General features: G+C 38.9%; 2 protein-coding genes across 3 annotated transcripts in view; one reads left to right on the top strand and one right to left on the bottom strand.

Annotated features, from left to right (window-relative positions):
- The first annotated feature begins 11,442 nt into the window (after window positions 1–11,442).
- Window positions 11,443–17,219, top strand: LOC121182852 (F-box-like/WD repeat-containing protein TBL1XR1). The gene is made up of 5 exons (XM_041039480.1): window positions 11,443–11,482; window positions 11,637–11,782; window positions 12,106–12,331; window positions 15,530–15,623; window positions 17,054–17,219. The coding sequence occupies exons 1-5, from the start codon at window positions 11,443–11,445 to the stop codon at window positions 17,217–17,219; spliced, it is 672 nt and encodes a 223-aa protein (XP_040895414.1).
- The window catches only part of LOC121183023 (F-box-like/WD repeat-containing protein TBL1XR1), a 38,731-nt gene continuing 32,416 nt past the window's right edge, over window positions 14,609–20,923 (bottom strand). For both annotated transcript variants that reach the window (XM_041039798.1, XM_041039799.1), the window contains exons 11-16: window positions 20,678–20,799; window positions 20,318–20,392; window positions 20,019–20,146; window positions 19,266–19,431; window positions 19,030–19,131; window positions 14,609–18,915 (exon numbers count right to left, since the gene is read on the bottom strand). In XM_041039798.1, coding sequence (XP_040895732.1) covers window positions 18,889–18,915; window positions 19,030–19,131; window positions 19,266–19,431; window positions 20,019–20,146; window positions 20,318–20,392; window positions 20,678–20,799 — 620 coding nt within the window. In that variant the 3' untranslated portion in view covers window positions 14,609–18,888. The remainder of the gene's footprint in view (window positions 18,916–19,029; window positions 19,132–19,265; window positions 19,432–20,018; window positions 20,147–20,317; window positions 20,393–20,677; window positions 20,800–20,923) is intronic.

Here is a 20,923-nt window from a genome sequence, read left to right as displayed (position 1 = left end):
TTTGGCCTATTTTGAAGCCTTACTATACTATGGCGTTTTGTATGACATTTTGAGGCCATAGTAAAGTGTGGCTTTTTTTGGCCTATTTTGAAGCCTTACTATACTATGACCATTTTTATGACATTTTGAGGCCATACTAAAGTATGACTTTTTTTTTGGCCTATTTTGAGGCCATACTAAAGTATGACTTTTTTTGGCCTATTTTGAAGCCTTACTATACTATGAACATTTTTGGCATATTTTGAGGCCATACTAAAGTGTGACTTTTTTTGGACTATTTTCAAGCCTTACTATACTATGACCATTTTTAAGACAAAAGTTGCTGTAAATTCTCACCAGAACCCAAAATGTTTGTATCATCAGCAAATAAAATAAATTTCAGAGTTTCTGATATTTTACATATGTCGTTGATATAGATGGTAAAGAGTTTGGGGTCTAATACTGACTCTTGTGGTACGCCACAGACAATGTCTAGACATTGCGACTGATACTCTCCCAGCTTCACAAATTGTGTCCTGTTTTTCAAATAACTCCCAACCCACTGCTAACCCCCTAATCCCATAGAGTTCCAATTTTTGTATCAATATTTCATGATTTAAAGTGTCAAATGCCTTTTTTAGATCAACAAATAGCCCACGTGCATATTTCTTTTTATCAATAGAATTTGTGATTTCTTCAGTGAGTTCTGTTAAAGCTTGTGCTGTTGATCGGCTATTTCTGAATCCGTATTGGCTGTCTGAGAGTTAGTTGTGCTTATCTAAGAAGTTCTCGAGTCTATTATTGAAAAGTTTTTCTAATATTTTAGAGAATTGTGAGAGAAGACAGACAGGTCTGTAATTTGTGAAGTGGTGAGTATCTCCAGTTTTGTATAGGGGAATAATTTTGGCTATTTTCATACTATTGGGAAACAGACCAGTTTGAAATGAAAGGTTACAAATATGTGTTAATGGTTTAGAAATACCCACAATCACTTTTTTCACTTTTTTCACTATTTTCATATCTATGTCATTATTGTCTGTGGATGTTTTGTTTTTGCATTTATTAACAATATCCGATATTTCTTTTTCTTCTACAGGTTTAAGAAACATAGTGCTTGGATTTCTTTCTATAAGATTATCATTAGATGCTACTACATTTGAGATTTCTTTAGTTATTGCAGGTCCAACATTTACAAAAAAATGATTAAATTTATTAACCACACCATTCTTGTTATTAATAATCATATTGTTTTCTATAAAGTAATGTAGATATTTAATCTGTCTAGAACCATTTCTAATAATACTATTTAAAATATTTCATGTACCCTTAATATTATGTTTATTATTATCCAGCAAATCATGATAATATGTTTTTTTACAGTTTCTAAAAATATTGGTTAGTTTGTTTTTGTATTTCTTATATTTTCTGCTTCTGTAGTTATGTTTTATAAATTCCCTATAAAGTAAATTTTTCTTTTTGCAGGCATTCTGTAGTCCCTTCGACATCCATTGATTATCTTTATAATTTTTCTTTCCACAGTGTTGTTTAATTGGGCAATTTTTATCATACAGTACTTTGAATATTCTTAAAAAATTCGTCATATGCTTTATTAATGTCACTTTCTTTATATATTCCTTCCCAGTCTTGTGCAAGTAAATCATTTAGTAATGCTACCATGGAATTTTCTGTTCTCACTCTTCTATATTGCGGTATATTGTCATACTTGTTATTCAAATGACTGCAATTATAAATTATAAACACTGGAAGGTGGTCACTGATGTCATTTACTAATAATCCACCTACTGTGTTGTTTTCAATGTCGTTTGTGAGTATATTATCAATCAAAGTTGCACAGTGGGTAGTAATCCGGCTTGGTCTTGTGATTTTAGGGTATAGGCCGATGCTGTATAATGAGTTGATATATTCCTCAGTCATTTTATGATTATTTGGATTCAGCAGATCGATATTAAAGTCACCACAGATGAACATGACCTTGTGTTTTGATATTACAAAGTGTTCCTCCATCCAGTCTTTAAAAATGTCTCTGTTAGACCCATGGTTTCTGTATATACAACTTACAATGACATTTTTCATTTTTTCCATACATATTTCTATTGTAATGCATTCAAGTATATTATCTACCACCATTGACGTCCTTTCAATCACCTTGTAGTTATAGCTCATACCCACATACAGAGCCACACCACCACCTTTTTTATTTTTCCTGCTCATATAAATGAATTCATATCCTTCGAGTTCAAAGTCCATACCCTTTTCATTGGTAATCCAAGTCTCAGATATTGCAATTATGTTAAAAGGTTGTGTGAAATGACTTAGGTATTCCTTAATGCCCTTAAAGTTGGCATACATGCTTCTACTGTTGAAGTGGATTATTGACAGTTTTACAGTTTTGAATGTACTATTATACTGATCATCAGTATAATAATGGCCGTCATTGTTGATATTCAAGAAAAAGTTGTTATCTGGATCAATGTCATTTTCAATGTCCTGTGGTTTATGGTTGGTGTATTGAAAAGTATCTAACTGTAAGTGATCAAAGTCAGCAATTCTATGTTGTAACTGGTTAACTTCAAGAAGTGTGTTAGTTGTATCGGTACACATATTTCAGTCTTAAGTCGGCATACCTTATTCTGAGTATTTGTCCAGATCCTCACTGTTCCTGATGACCATAACCTTGACTTGCTCCGGTGTTCCGTTTAATTTAATGAATATTTTACAGTCCGTGGTCCATGTGTTCTGGATTTTGCCTTGTTTTCTTAGTAAGCGGGCTTTCCTGGCGATTTCGGCGTTTCGTTTAGTCAGATGCTCGTTATTGAAAACGTTGGATCCTTTCAGTTTCCTTCCTGGTTTTAACAGTGCGTTTTTGTATTTTCTGTTTATAAATCGCATGATGATGGTTGAAGTGTTGTAATTTTTCCGGGGCAGAGGGTGACATGCTTCGATGTTGTCAGCACTCACCTCAATCCCCTTGGACTCTAGAAAAGAAAGCACCTGTTGCTCCGCGGAGTTGACATCTTGCTCATTGGCCTCCCCGCCATCGCCCACCTTCGCCGCTTGAGCGTATGTCCGGGGCTTGATTCGGAGCCCAGTTACGATTACATCGTTCATTCTGCTGTACTGCTCCAGCTCAGCCACTCTGCTCTCCAGGTACGCCAGACGCCGGTCTTTTTCGGCGTTGTGGATTCGGAGCGCTTTCACTTCCTCAACCAGGTCAAGGATGGCTTTCTGCTGCCGTTTAACATCAGATATTTACTCTGACATAAAATCCAGCGACCTCTTGATCTCGTCGCCTTCCTCGGCTGTGAGTGCCTTCTTTGGAGGCATGTTGCCAAGTATCAGAGGTCGCTCCCACGGTCAGCTGTTAGCCTTAGCCACCCGCTAGCTAGTTTCCCAACTAGCTAACTAGCACCGTAGTTCAGTCCGTGTTCCAAAATCAGTGTCTCAAACCAGGCAGTGATCAACCGAGAGTGTCAGCAGATAGTCCGATATACGTGATCCAAATTCAGAAGTCAAAATACACAAAACAGTCCGAAGCCAAAATACACCATCCTCAAGCAAGCACCCGCCAAGCAATCGCAATCACAAACAGGAAGTGTCGCAATCCACTTCCTGTCTGTGAAGCCTTCATTTACTTGGACCATTTTTAACCCTTTAATGTCCTTACTAAGAAAAAAGCAAATGAAAAATTATTTCTTTGCATTTTTTATTTCCTTGGGGCCATAATAACAACAATCAAACAAAAAATTTCAACAGACCCCACAGTTTTTAAAATACAGGCCTCAACCAAACGGTTGAGATGTCTGTTCATGGTAAACGTATTAAAATACAAACAAATACCAAAACAGCAGAAAAAGTGCTAACTTTTGGAAAGAATAAACAGCAAACAGTCCATTTTGGGGGGGGGGGGGGGGGGGGCATTAGATCCACTTCACACACCAGTTTCTTGTGGTATGCTGCAAAACAGTTTTTTTTTTTCATTCAAACACAGGAACATTATTATTATCTCAGGATAACACTGCATTTCTAACACTTCATCTTGACACACCTCATCTGTGTGGTGGTGCAACAGCATAAATGTTTTTTGGGGGGTATTAGAGCCACTTTATTTCTCATGGTATGCTTCAAAGCATTTCTGGCTTGCATTCAAACACAGGAAAACATTGCATTTCTGACACTTCCATCTTGACACACCCTTTGGACACAGGTTGAACCGCCCACGCTTGCCACAGTGAAGTGGCCAATGTCCACAGTTGTCATAATGCACATCTGGTTGTGGTTGTGAGGGTCTTGCAGTGTGCCGTTTCTTCTGAGGTGGTGGAGAGCAGGATGATGGTCGGCCAACTTTGGGTGCTGACCTGTTGACTTGCATCAAACTGTGGGCGACTGCCAGGCGGAATCTTTTGAGTGGCATTGGTTTCTCATTCAGTAGGCTGCAATCCCTCTTGTAGACCAGCCAGGAATTTGAGATGCACAGGTCAAGGATGTATCCAAACAGGGGAACATACCATCGCCTTGACTTAGCCGGGGTCTTGTACAGGTGTACCAGCATGTCAGAAAGATCAATGCCTCCCATATGACGACTGTAGGCAGGAATGAGTGATGGGCATGGGACGGTAATCTTTGCATGGGCCTGTTTGCTCCACCTTTTGACAGTTGAAAGAGGCATGATCCCACAGGCATTGCTCAGAAGGTGGCGCATTTGTTGTCATACCATTTCACTGCGATCACCCCTTCAGCAGACCTGTAATCAAAAGCTCCACGTCCTTTCTTCATCAGGTTTTTGTCTGCCATCAAGGTAGCTCCACCGAGGCGGTTTGGTCGGTGCCAATGCACTTGACACCCAAGTTTGCATGCAGCTTCTGGATCAAGTTGAAACTGGTGAAATAGTTGTCAAAGAAGACAACAGAAAGACGTGGCTGTGTTATGGTTTTGCATAATGTTGTCACCACTTTGGCTCCTAGAGGTAGCACCTGCTCCTCCTCACTTAAGGCAACATTGAAGAATGTGGATGCCCCTTGATAGAGCAGTAGGTCATGGATGATGCCAGATGAACTGGCCCGGCAGAACAATTTAAAGCCCCACTTGTCCGGCTTGTTGGCAATATATTGGCGGAGAGTGCCAGCCCTTGTGCCTTTATATGCCACCATGACTTCATCCACACTGTGCTTGTAAGTTGATGGGATCAGGAGACACTGCTCACGAAGCATTTTAAAGAGGGGGCTGATTGCACTGCTGATTATCATTGAAATGAATGAACCAGCACAACAGCTGGAATCTCTTCCTCGGTATGATATCAGCTATTAGTCCAAAACGTGTGTCATGGTGCCAGTAGTCCTCTGTGGCTGGGAAGTTCAACACACCCATGAAGAGCAGTATTGTCAGGAAATCTTCAATCTCTTCAGGGCTAGTCTTGATTGGATCTCCCAACTCTTGAGCAGAGTACAGATTGGTATGATGAGCAATATGTTCAATCATATTGTCAGTGAAGAGCATTTTGAAGTACTGGAAGGGTGTCTTTACAGCCTCAGGGGGTTCAAATCTTGAATCAGGAACGTGGAATTCCTCAATGTCTTCATGCTTCCAGATTCTCCTTGTGCCTTTGTTTGGGCCTAAGGGTGAACTTGGGTCACGTGTATCCTGTGGCTCCTCCAAGGAAACTGTGTTTGGGGTGTTTTTCCCTTTTCTGCACTTCTTACGGGGTGGCAGTGTAGAAGATGTGCTTGTTGAGGCAACCTCCTCCTCATCCATGGAAATGAAGTGTCGCCACTCTCTTCTGCTTGTGTGGGCTGATAATCAGGATCCTCAACTTGGTCATCATCATCGTCACTCTGATCAGCATCAGAGTCTTGAGGATTTTCTGGTATAAGTGCCAAAAAATTGCGTGGCCTTGCACCATAAAAAGATTAAGCATCCATCTATTGTTTGTAAACCAGAAAGAAAAAAGAAAATCACAATTACAAACCATGTACTCTTATAATTCTAATAATATGTTATTATACCAAAATATGTGAATTTTTTATTAGCTGTATTTATTTTTTATGAAAACATTTTTATGAAACATTTATCAAAACATCTCAAAAATTGTCATAATGATAGAATTTCTGATCAAATATTTAATTAATAAAAACATCATTAATTAATCAAAACATTAAATATATGATATTAACAACAGTGAATGTTCATATGTATTTTTTAAATATAAAAAATGTAAATTTATTATCATAGAATCACAACAGTTACCTAAAGTGACAAATCAACCATTTGGTAACGCATGTTTTTAGGTGGAAAAAAAATCTTCTGAAAATATTTTAGCATATATATGATGAAATAACATTAAATGTATCATATTTACAACAAAAAATGATCAGAAGGTTCATATTTCATAGCAAAAAGTTAATTTTATTTACATTAGCTTACTTCGCTAACTTTATTATAGAGTGACAAATCAACAGTTTGGTAGAGCATGTTTATTAGAAAATTATTTCACCCTTATAAGATCTTTTTTTTTTTTTGACTAAGTTACATAATTTTGTTCAGTAAGACCTCAGGTGCTGTAATATGTCAAGAAAATTTGCTTACCTTTGAAATTTTCACCAAATAATGTCCACATGTCTGCCGAGATTTTTTTCTTGTTAACTTCCTGTGAGTAGGCATGCTGGGAAGGCATACAATTTAAAGACACGGTGACATCTAATGGATTTTTTTGGCATAAGATACTTCAACCAAGTGGTAGAGATGGCTCAATCAGGTTGAGTTAAGTTCAACACATTTTTCAATAAGAAACAGTGACTCAAAATGTGCTCTACCAAATGGTTGAGCAGGATGTTAAAGGGTTAAGACATTTTGAGGCCATACTAAAGAATGACTTTTTTTGGCCTATTTTGAAGCCTTTCTATACTATGACCATTTTTAAGACATTTTGAGGCCATACTAAAGAATGACTTTTTTTTGGCCTATTTTGATGCCATACTAAAGTATGACTTTTTTGGCCTATTTTGAAGCCTTACTATACTATGACCATTTTTATGGTATTTTGAGGCCATACTAAAGTATGACTTTTTTTTGGCCTATTTTGAAGCCTTACTATACTATGACCATTTTTGGCATATTTTGAGGCCATACTAAAGTATGACTATTTTGGCCTATTTTGAAGCCTTACTATACTATGGCGTATTTTATGACATTTTGAGGCCATACTAAAGTATGACTTTTTTTGGCCTATTTTCAAGCCTTATTATACTATGACCATTTTTATGACATTTTGAGGCCATACTATACTATGACTTTTTATGGCCTATTTTGAAGCCTTACTATACTATGACCATTTTTATGACTTTTTGAGGCCATACTATACTATGACTTTTTTTGACCATTTTGAAGCCTTACTATACTATGACTTTTTTTGGCCTATTTTGAAGCCTTACTATACTATGACCATACTATACCATGACTTTTTGAGGCCATACTATACTATGACTTTTTTTGGCCTAGAGACACTTGCTGGGGGAACACTTTTAGCCTCTCACACTTAGGCAAATTTTCACTCTCCCAACTCACTTATATTGGGGAAGTTGAAATGCTCATAACTCCGGCACCCTAAGTGTAGTATGGCCTTTAGTATGGCCTCAAAATGTGCCAAAAATGCTCATAGTATAGTAAGGCTTCAAAATAGGCCAAAAAAAGTAATACTTTAGTATGGCCTCAAAATATGCCAAAAACATCATAGTATAGTAAGGCTTCAAAATAGGCCAAAAATGGTCATAGTTTAGTATGGCTTCAAAATGTCATTAAAAATGCCATAGTATAGTAATGCTTCAAAATAGGCCAAAAAAAGTCATACTTTAGTAAGGCCTCAAAATATGCCAAAAATGGTAATAGTATAGTATGGCCTCAAAATATGCCAGAAATGGTCATAGTATAGTAAGGCTTCAAAATAGGCTAAAAAATGTCATACTTTAGTATGGCTTCAAAATATGCCAAAAATGGTCAGAGTATAGAAAGGCTTCAAAATAGGCCAGAAAAAGTCATACTTTAGTATGGCCTCAAAATATGCCAAAAAACATCATAGTATAGTAAGGCCTCAAAATATGCCAAAAAACGTCATAGTATAGTAAGGCTTCAAAATAGGCCAAAAAAAGTCATATTTTAGTATGGCCTCAAAATGTCATAAAAAAACGCCATAGTATAGTAAGGCTTCAAAATAGGCAGAAAAAAGTCATACTTTAGTATGGCCTCAAAATGTGCTAAAAATGGTCAGAGTATAGTAAGGCTTCAAAATAGGCCAAAAAAAGTCATACTTTAGTATGGCCTCAAAATGTCATAAATATGGTCATGGCATAGTAAGGCTTCAAAATAGGCCAAAAAAAGTCATACTTTAGTATGGCCTCAAAATGTGCCAAAAATGGTCAGAGTATAGAAAGGCTTCAAAATAGGCCAGAAAAAGTCATACTTTAGTATGGCCTCAAAATATGCCAAAAAACATCATAGTATAGTAAGGCTTCAAAATAGGCCAAAAAAAGTCATACTTTAGTATGGCCTCAAAATGTCATAAAAAACGCCAAAGTATAGTAAGGCTTCAAAATAGGCCAAAAACAGTCATACTTTAGTATGGCCTCAAAATGCCATAAAAAACGCCATAGTATAGTAAGGCTTCAAAATATGAATAAAAAAGTCATACTTTAGTATGGCTTCAAAATATGCCAAAAATGGTCATAGTATAGTAAGGCTTCAAAATAGGCCAAAAAAAGTCATACTTTAGTATGGCCTCAAAATGTCATAAAAATGGTCATAGTATTGTGAGGCTTCAAAATAGGCCAAAAAAAAGTCATACTTTAGTATAGCCTCAAAATGTCATAAAAAAAATGCCATAGTATAGTAAGGCTTCAAAATAGGCCAGAAAAAGTCATATTTTAGTATGGCTTCAAAATAGGCCAGAAAAAGTCATATTTTAGTATGGCCTCAAAATGTCATAAAAAACGCCATAGTATAGTAAGGCTTCAAAATAGGCAGAAAAAAGTCATACTTTAGTATGGCCTCAAAATGTCATAAATATGGTCATGGCATAGTAAGGCTTCAAAATAAGCCAAAAAAAGTCATACTTTAGTATGGCCTCAAAATGTGCCAAAAATGGTCAGAGTATAGAAAGGCTTCAAAATAGGCCAGAAAAAGTCATACTTTAGTATGGCCTCAAAATGTCATAAAAAACGCCAAAGTATAGTAAGGCTTCAAAATAGGCCAAAAACAGTCATACTTTAGTATGGCCTCAAAATGTCATAAAAAACGCCATAGTATAGTAAGGCTTCAAAATATGAATAAAAAAGTCATACTTTAGTATGGCCTCAAAATATGCCAAAAATGGTCATAGTATAGTAAGGCTTCAAAATAGGCCAAAAAAAGTCATACTTTAGTATGGCCTCAAAATGTCATAAAAATGGTCATAGTATTGTGAGGCTTCAAAATAGGCCAAAAACAGTCATACTTTAGTATGGCCTCAAAATGTCATAAAAAACGCCATAGTATAGTAAGGCTTCAAAATATGAATAAAAAAGTCATACTTTAGTATGGCCTCAAAATATGCCAAAAATGGTCATAGTATAGTAAGGCTTCAAAATAGGCCAAAAAAAGTCATACTTTAGTATGGCCTCAAAATGTCATAAAAATGGTCATAGTATTGTGAGGCTTCAAAATAGGCCAAAAAAAAGTCATACTTTAGTATAGCCTCAAAATGTCATAAAAAAAATGCCATAGTATAGTAAGGCTTCAAAATAGGCCAAAAAAGTCATACTTTAGTATGGCCTCAAAATGTCATAAAAAACGCCATAGTATAGTAAGGCTTCAAAATAGGCAGAAAAAAGTCATACTTTAGTATGGCCTCAAAATGTGCCAAAAATGGTCAGAGTATAGTAAGGCTTCAAAATAGGCCAAAAAAATCATACTTTAGTATGGCCTCAAAATGTCATAAAAATGGTCATAGTATAGTAAGGCTTCAAAATAGGCCAAAAAAAGTCATACTTTAGTATGGCCTCAAAATGTCATAAAAAACGCCAAAGTATAGTAAGGCTTCAAAATAGGCCAAAAACAGTCATACTTTAGTATGGCCTCAAAATGTGCCAAAAATGGTCAGAGTATAGTAAGGCTTCAAAATATGAATAAAAAAGTCATACTTTAGTATGGCCTCAAAATATGCCAAAAATGGTCATAGTATAGTAAGGCTTCAAAATAGGCCAAAAAAAGTCATACTTTAGTATGGCCTCAAAATGTCATAAAAATGGTCATAGTATTGTGAGGCTTCAAAATAGGCCAAAAAAAAGTCATACTTTAGTATAGCCTCAAAATGTCATTAAAAAAATGCCATAGTATAGTAAGGCTTCAAAATAGGCCAAAAAAGTCATACTTTAATATGGCCTCAAAATATGCCAAAAATGGTCATAGTATAGTAAGGCTTGAAAATAGGCCAGAAAAAGTCATACTTTAGTATGGCCTCAAAATATGCCAAAAATGGTCATAGTATAGTAAGGCTTCAAAATAGGCCAAAAAAAGTCATACTTTAGTATGGCCTCAAAATGTCATAAAAATGGTCATAGTATAGTAAGGCTTCAAAATAGGCCGCAAAAGTCATACTTTAGTATGGCCTCAAAATGTCATAAAAATGGTTATAGTATAGTAAGGCGTCAAAATAGGCCGCAAAAAGTCATACTTTAGTATGGCCTCAAAATGTCATAAAAATGGTCATAGTATAGTAAGGCTTCAATAGTATAACCTATTTCCTTTCTGTGTTTGGTTTCCCTCCTTTGTGATTGTCTGCCCCGCCCTGATTTCATTCACCTGTTGTCAATTAGCCTTTGTGTATTAAAGTCTTATTGTTTCCTTTGTCAGTTTGTCTGTGTCTGTACTCAGAGTCTGTGCTGAGCTGATTTCTTTGTCCCAGCCTGTGTTCATGTCAGTGTTTGTTCCATGTTAGTGCCTGCTGTTTTTTTCCCTGTGTTCCTGAATTGTTTCACTCATTGATTTGTTTTGTGTTCTTCTTTGGATTTGTTTCCTTATTCGTCATCAAGTAAGGACTTAAGAGCTTAGGTCGTTTTTCTTTGTAGTTTTTCTCCCTTGTGGATGATTTTTAGTTTCTTAACTTCTGTTTCCTGGCCCTTCTGTTTCCTGGCCTTCATCTAGTGATTTTTGAGTTTAATAAAAAGGGCTTTAATTCACTCTTTAGTCCATCTTGGGGTTCCTGCATTTGGGTCCTCCCCTAGTGTTCTTGGCTGCACAGCAGTGACTTGTAACACAAAGAATGATCAGACAGTTAAATCAACCTCTCTAACACAGTTCCAAAAAAAAAAAAAAAAAAAGTACACATCTTTTTTCTCTCTCTAACACATCCAGAGAAATGAGAGAAATTATCATCTCAATGTAAGAAACCTCTTATAGAAACCTTAAAAAGTATGAGAAATGTTCAGGAAAGCAAAAAGGAAAGAGGAAAGACTTTATGGTAGAGGAGAAAATACAAAATGTTTTTCTCTCGTGTATAATGTGTTAAAATTGGGGGAAATATTTAGAGTGATATACAGTAAACTGCTGCTTTCCATTGTTCCAAACGTTCTCTCCATCTCATCCTCTCTGTCCCTCTCTTCTCTCCTCTCCAGGGTTCTCCCACTCAGCGTTTACCTTTGGTATAGAGAGTCACATCAGCCAGTCCAACATCAATGGTGCTCTGGTTCCCCCTGCTGCCCTCATCAGCATCATCCAGAAGGGTCTGCAGTATGTTGAGGCTGAAGTTAGCATCAATGAGGTGGGATACAAACAACATCATAGAAACTCTTTCCTTCTTTCCTCTTCTGTGTCTGTGAATGTTCTCATTCATCCAGGTCATAGTTCTCTCTTTGAAAATTGAATCGAAGGCAACTGGACTTGTGTTTATCTGGGAAGACGTTTCGCCTCTTATCCAAGGGGCTTCATCAGTTCGAATGCATCGGTCTATCTAGTCCACACTAGTCTGATGTTGTCAGACTAGTGCAGACTAGTGCGGACTAGATTCGAACTGATGAAGCCCCTTGGATAAGAGTTTCCTCTTCTGTGTTTCCTCTCTAACTGGTTCCCTCTCCTGCTCTCCACGATGGAACGTTATTTGACGGGCGGCCCATAGAGTCTCTGTCCCTAATTGACGCGGTGATGCCGGACGTCGTTCAGACGAGGCAGCAGGCCTATCGAGACAAAATGGCCCAGCAGCAGGCGGCTGCTTCGGCTCCAGCATCAGCCACTGGAGGGAGCATCACCGGCAACGCCAAGAATGGAGAGAATACTGCCAACGGGGAGGAGAACAGAGCCCATGCCTTAGCAAGTGAGTAATATGTTTACTTTCAGTTAAAATGTTTGACTTCATTTCATCAAACATTGCATTTAAAAATATATACAATATATATTTATATATTTACATATAAAAATAGATAATATTAAAATCATTTATGACGTAAATCTAAGCTGTTTACTAAGATCCTTCTATTGTCTATTGAAACAGTAAATAATACTTGAGATAGCAGTGAGCTTAGTATTTGTAGAATTGATCACATATAGGATACTTTTAGGATGGACTGAAATATATAAATGACATATGTGTATAAGTATATCTCATCTATACTTTTGAGGGTCGTTGGACAAAGCTTGAGCATTTTTAACACTAACTGATGACTATTGCTCATCCATCTCAAAAAAATACAACACTGGATACAGTGTTGTATCCAGTGCTGCTGCTTATTTTTCTCTGCAAGCTTCATCTCTGCTAAAGTTCGGTACAGGATCATATCAGTCCTATATATTTAGTGTGAACATTCAGAGGAAATGTGGCCTGTGAAAAATGGCTCCAGTATTTACTTTGGTGACTGAGGAGAGAAAGAATTGGCTCAGAATCTGTGCTCACGTTCACTTCTCCCATTGGAGGGAATAAACTCAGGACTTGCCTCCAGGCTAGGGGGCTGGGAAGTGGCCAAACCCAAGTGATGTGGACACAGGAAATGGTTCGAAGGGCGCCGTCTTCTTCCTGGACTTTAGTTAATGTTAGCACTCGTGTGTGACAGGGTTTATACAGTGGCCCTGATGGTCAAATATTTTTCTATGGTCCGGCTGTTGCTGTCCTTTCCTCATTCTGTAGGAAATAGAAGAACAAGATCAGCAGCATAAAACAGAGACATCACGTTTCTATGACAGAGGGAGAGGCCAGGAGCAGGACCAACTCTGATCCAACTCAACAGCAAGTTCATTTATAAACACAGTCAATAATATAGGCCTTGGTCAACAGCTCATCTCTGGATGAAGAATTCAGTTTATTAGTCAGTTGAAATTAATAAAATATTTGAACATCTTAACTTACCTTTTAGTTTGGTGGACATTTGAGTGAGGGGTAAATACATGGTCAGTGGTGCAGCATTTTGTGAGGAAGCCAAAGGGATTTTTTAAATCAAGCTGGAGCGTCCGTCAAGGAAATTTTTTTAATAAGAGAATAAAACAGAAAAATGTACCCAGGCAGACAGACAAAAAAGTGGGGGAGATGAGCTCTTTGTCAGATGTCAGTTACAGAGAGGTTTAATCTGTGTGGTCAATTCTTCCCAAGTCATTGGGAACGCAAGTTGGTGTTGGTTGTCTGTGATTGTTTCTTCTGATCTGTCTAATGTTTCTCTCTGGCTTTGTGACGTCCTGCAGACCCCGGCTGATGTCGCTGATCTGCCTTTCTACAGCCACAGTCTGGAATCACATTACCAGGATCTGACTGGGAACTCAACAGCAGCCAGTCTGCACTGCACTTTCCCATGACGACTTCTCAAGCTAACAGTAAGGCAAGTGGCATAACCCCTTTAGGGGGTGCTCTTTTCTTTGTTTCTCCAGCCCTGTCCTCACCACACACCTGGAGCCAGGTGTGTGGAGGTGGGGTGTGGGTATAGCTGTTGTTTAGGCATGATGGCTCTCAACTTCTGCTCCCAACACACAAATAAGCCTTGATATCAATTTAGAAAATGACACAGCCTATAAAGTCACATCATTATTTTTATAGTTGGAACAATTATGTTGTTTGATCATGGCCCATTATCAAATATTCCCAGACCCAGCACTGGTCCCCAGCCCAGGGGTTGGGAACCTCTGTGGTGAACAGCAGTACATCTGGTGGATGCTGCTGATCTCACAACATTTAGTCTCACTCAGACTCATTTCTCTTTCACCTCCAATTGAATCAAACCCACTGCATAAAAATCATTTAGCTGTGGATTCCTACTGTTGATATGCAGCAGGTCCACTGACTCTGCTATATCTCTGAGGAGTAAAATATATCCCCTCTCTCCCACTGTAAACGCTCCTGCTTTGAAAACGTGCACAGAGAATGAAGCATGCCTCTTTAATTTCATTGTGGTCTGCTGTGCACCACAGAGAGCAGCAGCATGAGGACGTTAACAGGAGGGAGGTTCAAGCTCTTTGAAATCAGTGTTTTATTGGCTTATTAAAGCCATTAAAGTAAATGATGTTTGGTTTCATTAATGTCACTGACATGAGTGCTCTCACTCCATGCTGTTATGTTAGCACCTACACTACACAGCTTTTCTACACACACACAAATAAAAAGTCAGAACTCTTATCAAAATAGATTTTATTCTGGACTTTAGTTTCACTGATCTGACTTAAATGATAACAGATCCATGTGATGAGAGTTGCAAAAAAAATGAAAAAAACAAAAACAAAGCCTTTAAGACCCATGGGAGAGATGCTGTTGGGCTGACATGTTTCTCTGTTATGGCCACACAGAAGCACAAAGAGGCACAGAGGCTGACTTCACCCAGACAGCTGTGTGGCACTGACCTAAGGATGGCATGAACACATCAGAGGAGTTCACCTGTGTCAGGCATCTGCATGAATTTTTGGATTTCATAACTGTTGGCTCAAGTGCTTCAAATACAGGTACGACAAAACACATCATACACAGGATTCAACACAGGAACACATGAACTCTCTGCAACTCCATTAGGAAAAATCTCCAATTTATTACAGGGGATACAAGAGAAAATGCTTGAGTTGTAGTTGTACAAATGTTTGTTGCTCTGGAGGCAGTTTTTGGTTTAATCAAACCTCAGTGAAGTCAAAGTTAAAATTTCAGTGTGCTCACACCTGCAATGTTAAGGTCCAAATCCAATAAAAAAAATAAAAAAAAACATACTGACTTAATTTTTGGCCAATTCCTGATGATTGATCAGTGGGCTTCAGTCAAATATTGCCAGAGAGAACATGGTTCTTTGGTTCCAGCCACTGAGGTGTAGCTCAAATATGGAACTGTATTTGTCTCAGCTGTGTTTGTGTGCCGTGGGACATTTTTATCCCTGAACAGAGGAAAGAGATTTCACATGCACATACATTTTATTTTATGTGCGTTTTTCCTTGGTGACAGGTGATCCTATTAGTGATTGCTTTGGAGATAGAACAGCCAATCAGAAATCACTCACTTTGTCATCCAATTAGCTGAAATGGACGCACACTGTAACACTACCATGTGTTTCTCAAGTGCGCAAGGCAAACCTGAAGGTGCACAAAGCAGACAGACGCTGTGAGCAGGTCTTCAAGGGTCTGAGAACACAGAGCAGAGAATTAGAGAGCGGGCAAGTGAAAAAACACAAAGTGAGAGTTTATTAATGTGCAGCCACACAAACAAACTTACTGAGCAGAGAATAGATTTGTTTCCAAATCAAATTATTCTTTGTCAGATCAAGGTTTGTCTAAAAAATGTTTTTGACTGTGCAGAAAATCTTAAGGGCTGAAAATGTCCCACTGCACACAAATTAGACACCAATATAACTCCACACTCAACCAATGTTAGTAGATTTGCTTCCAGAACAACTTTCTCCACACAACATCTGTACAACTCCCAACTTTGTCCATGAGGAAACAGGGGAGGTAAAAATTCCCTAGAGTCTTGGCTTGATTGAAAAATTTTTATTGAATTTGTCTCATGTGTGAGCCAAGAGGAGTTTCAGGAGAAAGTGGTGTCCTGGGACAAATCTCCCCAAAAAGATTCAAGCAAAAGAAAAGTAAAACATTTCTTTATTAAAACAGACAAATTTAGTGGTAATTTGCTCCTGGGAAAACTCTTCCCAGGCAAGGTGCCTTCAGAATGACAGCTCAGCTCAGTCAGCCTTTACATTACCGGGTCAACCTTTACTATCTGCAACAGCATCAAAGGAACAAGACCAAACCTGTCAAATTTATAGAACCTGTCAATTAAAACTGTGATAAATTCACTGCTTTTCAAATCTACATAGAAATTAGAAAAATGTCACTTTAAATTTGTCTTTAAAAGAGTAGAAAATGTTTTGTCAGGAGGGAACCTCAGAATAAAATGTGGGCAGAGTTTTGGTGAAGAATCAATAATGGAGGTGAGAGGGCCGATGGATTCAAATACATCTGAAGTACAGTTTGTCCTTTTCATTCACCATGACTGTCAGGTCGTGGGGAACAGACTTTTGACCTTTAGCTATTATTTCATGTCTGCTTCGTTTATGTCCTTTAACGCTCCAGTTCCACGCTAGTTAAATGTGGGTGGTTGTGTTATTAAAAGACTGAAAAAATAAAATATCAGCAGATTAAAATCTCAGTCCTGGAGGCAGAGGTACTCTGGAGTATTGATTAATTCACTGTTTGGATTAAATCAGAGGTGTCCAAACTGTTCCACAAAGGGCCGTGTGGCTGCAGGTTTTTGTTCCAACCAATCAAGAGCACACAGTTTGACCAATCAACTGTCTGCAGACTGAGATCAGTTGATTAAATTAGTCAAGTCTGGTGTGCTGCTGCTTGGTTGGAACAAAAACCTGCAGCCACACGGCCCTTTGTGGAAGTTTGGACACCTCTGGATTAAACGCTCAACAGAGCAGAGCCAAGAAACTAAGTTTGCCAAAGTGGAAGCAAAATGGCTAATTTGACTGTTGAAGACAAAACTTTGGTCAAAATATAATGTAAAAGATCTTAATAACAATGACGATCTCCCATTCATTGATGACACAACCCTATTTGTCCCTGTCTCCTACTTCTACAGAGCGTCGTTTGACTCCAGAGTTCGTCTTTGGGATGTGGAGAGAGGCATCTGTATCCACAGGCTGACTAAACACCAAATAGGAGACAGAAAAATACACGTTATTACTTTGGGCAGGTACGACTATTCTGAAGATGAAAGCTTAGCTAAGCCAGCTAGCTTAGCATAGCTACACTGAGGCTGTTTCTTCCTGTTTCCACTGCGCCATATTTACTCCCTGTCATTTTATCTCAGCATTTATATTCTGAAATGTATGATTTATATGGTGCCTAAAAAAAAAATCCCACAAGAAACTATTTTGCTAGCAATCGCACAGTCTGTGTTGCATCTTATAGATGCAAAAATGACTGTGTATCACTATGTCCAAAATCTCTATTTTTGCATATTGAGTTTACAGGAAATTACATGTGTAATGAACAGGGTAGCGATTCTGAACACAGCTTTAGTGTCCTGTCTGTAGTGGAGCTCTACAGTCTGTAATATTAACCATGTCCTTCTGTACTTAGTGGATTTTTCTTTGGCTCTGCCCTCTGTGGTTTAACTGACTGAGATTATTTCTGCCTCCAGAGAATCTGCCATCTGCAATAAGTAAGTAGACACGTTTCACCACACCACCTTAGGCAGTGTGGGTTTGATTTGAGGCCTTTGAGGGTGTCCATGAATCAAGTTAGAAATGTTTTAAGTTTGATATATTCAGTGTAAAGGAGGACACTATCCGGAGTACACCAGCTATTAATGTCAATCTGTATGGTTTTTAGTAAAGGTACAAAAGAACTACTGCAAATGTTACTGGCTGAAAATCTGATGTGAGATGGGACCTGACGTACTGTTGCGTTACCCTAAAACTCACAACATTCAGACAAGTGGAGGGAACAGTCAGCCTCTTTCATTCAGAAATTTCAGTTTCTTCCAGTCAGACAAGTAACAGCTGTGACCGAAGAGTCCAGAGAGGGGAACTGGGGGTAAAACCATCATAGATCAAGTAGTGAGCAAAGGAGCTGTTTTTACAGCATCCAGATGTACATCAGTGTCATTTGCCCAGGTGGATGTACGAGGAGAGTCCCAAGTAAGTTCGTCCTCTGGAGAAGACGACACGTGAATTTTGACCCCCCTCACAAACTGCAGAAACCACAACCGAAATACATGGGGGGGGTGGGGATTGGGGGCTTTAGGCTTGTCACGTTGGTTTGAAATCATGATGAGAACTGTTTGGTGTGCATGTCCGAGTGTATATGTGTATGTGTGTGTATGTACTTCTCCACTTCATAAAACTCTGAGCCCTGCTGCCTCCTCCACAGATAGAAAATATAAAAACATTGAAACAAGAGATCTGAAATTTAAAAAAAACTAAGTGCCATCCTGTTTTATGGTGGAGAAGTTGATATGTCTGCACAATGAGATCCAGCTAGTAACAAAGATCAACACTTTTTTCATTGTTTTTCATTTTGATGACGATGAGCATGGTTTAAAGATCAAAAAAGCAAAATAGCTTCCAAATTTGGTACATATACGGATCTGTAACTTTTTTTTTTCAGTTTTTCTTTTTTTTTCACTGCGTCCCTTCTGCATCTCTGGAAGAGTCTGCACAGATAGAGAGGGGCGCTTCCATCTGCCCGCTTATCCGTCTGTCCGTCCGTCCTTCTGTCCGTCCATCTGTTCATCCCCGTGTCTGGACCTGCTGTGTCGGGTGCTTGTTTCCTGTTCCTGTTTCCTGCTTCCTGTCTGTCGGTGGGTGGGGCCGGAGTCGTAAGCGTGAGCAGTACGCAGGGCAGGCAGGGACAGTCATTTGGCTATGTACACATTCATGGTCGGTCCATGGCTTCCAACAAACAGCAGCACTATTTCCGAAGGTCTAGTACACACACCTGAGGAGGAAGAGCAAAGGCATCGCTCTGATGAGTCAGAGAAAACTATATTGCAATAAAAGCCAGAGACAAGAAGACATGCAGCTAAACAACCAAACTCCTGTGTAGACGTACAGATCCGTCTGATGCGCTGGCTCCCACTTTGTCCCCTGCTGCGTTCCAGCAAACCTCAAAGATTCCCCCTGTCCCTCTGTAACTGTGGACTAAAGCGCCCGTCTGCAGACACGGGGGACACAAGCATTATTTTGACAATATTTTCCAACAAAACCTGCTTGTTTAGTGAACTTAACATGGAATTAAAAGGATGTTCAGACTACTGAGACACATTGTCCCTCCTGTTCTCTTCCTACCTGTGTATTCCAGATGTGCACGCATTTGTCAAAAGAGCCACTGGCCAGATGCCGACCATCGGGGCTGAACGCCACACTGTAGACTGGCTCCTGGTGTTTAGTCAGCGTGTGGATACAGATGCCTCTCTCCACGTCCCAAAGACGAACTGTGGAGTCAAACGATGCACTGTGGAAGTAGGAGACAGGGACAAACGGTGTTATGGGAGCTTTGCTGCTGAACCGAGACACACATACAATACAACAACCAACAGACTGACAAAAGATATCTCAAAAAGTTTACTGTGCAGAAACGTGCACAGATGTCAGATTGTATGACATAATTAAAACCTTAATATTTTCAAGTAGTCGTCAAAAATAATAAAGTCAAACAAAACAATAAAATACTGTCACAGCATTGTTTTAATGGGTCACAACATCAGGTACAGGTCAGAGTGTACCCATCCTCCCAACGACCCTCAAAAGTATGAACGGTAAAGCTCATGGACCACAATGTTCAAATTCTCAACACGTATTAACTGCAACATTTTGTCTTTCTCTGTGAGACAAAGGGACAGCCCTGGTCCCAAATTAAATTTATTAGCTAGCTCATTAACCAGTAGGCTAACTGACTAATGCACGTGATGTTAACATTCAGCTACAAACTGGTGTGTACAGTAAATTAAAAAAGGCCAGAGTGTATTTATTTCCTTCTCAGGTATCTAATTAGCTACCATTACTGATGATGCGTTGTTTATAACACACACAGACACACACCTGGCTAGCATGAGGTTAGCGCTGGGATTGTTGGTTCCAGGGCCGGTGGGACTCCATTTGATGGTGTAGATTTCTTTACTGTGGGCCTGCAGGTCATGGACACACGAGTCCTGCTTCATACTCCAGATCTGAAAACACACAAACCCCAAGGCAAAGATGAACTATTTCCTCCTGCACTTTGACTGATTATCAAGCTGCAGGTGTATTAACATGCAGCCTGCAACACACACAGCAATTACAGTTACACAGGTTAGTGTACAAGATGCCCAATGTTTCACCAGGTTCAGTTCTCAGCTCACCTTCAGCGTCATGTCATCTGAGCAGGAGGCTAGCAGGTTCCCTGTGGGATCCCACTTGATTGCGTTTACTTCATTCTGAAGAGAGAGAAGGGAGAGATGAAGGGGTGTACAGTCTGTTGTGTGTTTGTGCTGCCCAGCCTTCCTCCAAGGATCCCATTTATAATGAAGGCGTAACTAAAGGCCAAAATGCCAACGTGATACTTACAAATACCTTCATCTAAACCAGTTTACACTAACTGTTCATTTGATCAGTGACAGTAGATGTTTTCATTGTCCTTTGGGTGCTTTTCACAACAATAATGATGAGGGACTATATATGCACACTACATATGCACACACACATGCAAACAAACCACTTACTGTGTGTCCCTGGAATGTTTTAATGGGTCTGTCCTGTCCTAGTTTACAGACATGGATGCACATGTCTGTACTACAGGAGGCAAACGTATTGTTGCTTTGCCAATCCACGTCTAGTGCTGGAGCTGTGAGAGAGGACCAGAGGGACGTTAGCAAGGAGGAAACTTACTGTGAGACATTACAGCCAGGTTTACAGCTAATACAACACTACATAACCAGTCACAGGGACAGCAGTGAACATGCTTTTGT

The sequence above is a fragment of the Toxotes jaculatrix genome, chromosome 6 (assembly GCF_017976425.1).
Source record: "Toxotes jaculatrix isolate fToxJac2 chromosome 6, fToxJac2.pri, whole genome shotgun sequence".
In the NCBI taxonomy this organism is placed as follows: domain Eukaryota; kingdom Metazoa; phylum Chordata; class Actinopteri; family Toxotidae; genus Toxotes; species Toxotes jaculatrix.
This window is presented reverse-complemented; position numbering and strand designations above follow the sequence as displayed.

What these genes read in the sequence shown, in the direction of transcription:
- LOC121182852 (XM_041039480.1), top strand. Translation starts at nt 11,443, where the DNA reads ATGTTCAGGAAAGCAAAAAGGAAAGAGGAAAGACTTTATG. An exon ending in CAGAGCCCATGCCTTAGCAA is followed by an intron (nt 12,332 to 15,529) that starts GTGAGTAATATG and finishes GTGTTTCTCAAG; the next exon opens with TGCGCAAGGCAAACCTGAAG. An exon ending in AGCAGAGAATTAGAGAGCGG is followed by an intron (nt 15,624 to 17,053) that starts GCAAGTGAAAAA and finishes CTACTTCTACAG; the next exon opens with AGCGTCGTTTGACTCCAGAG.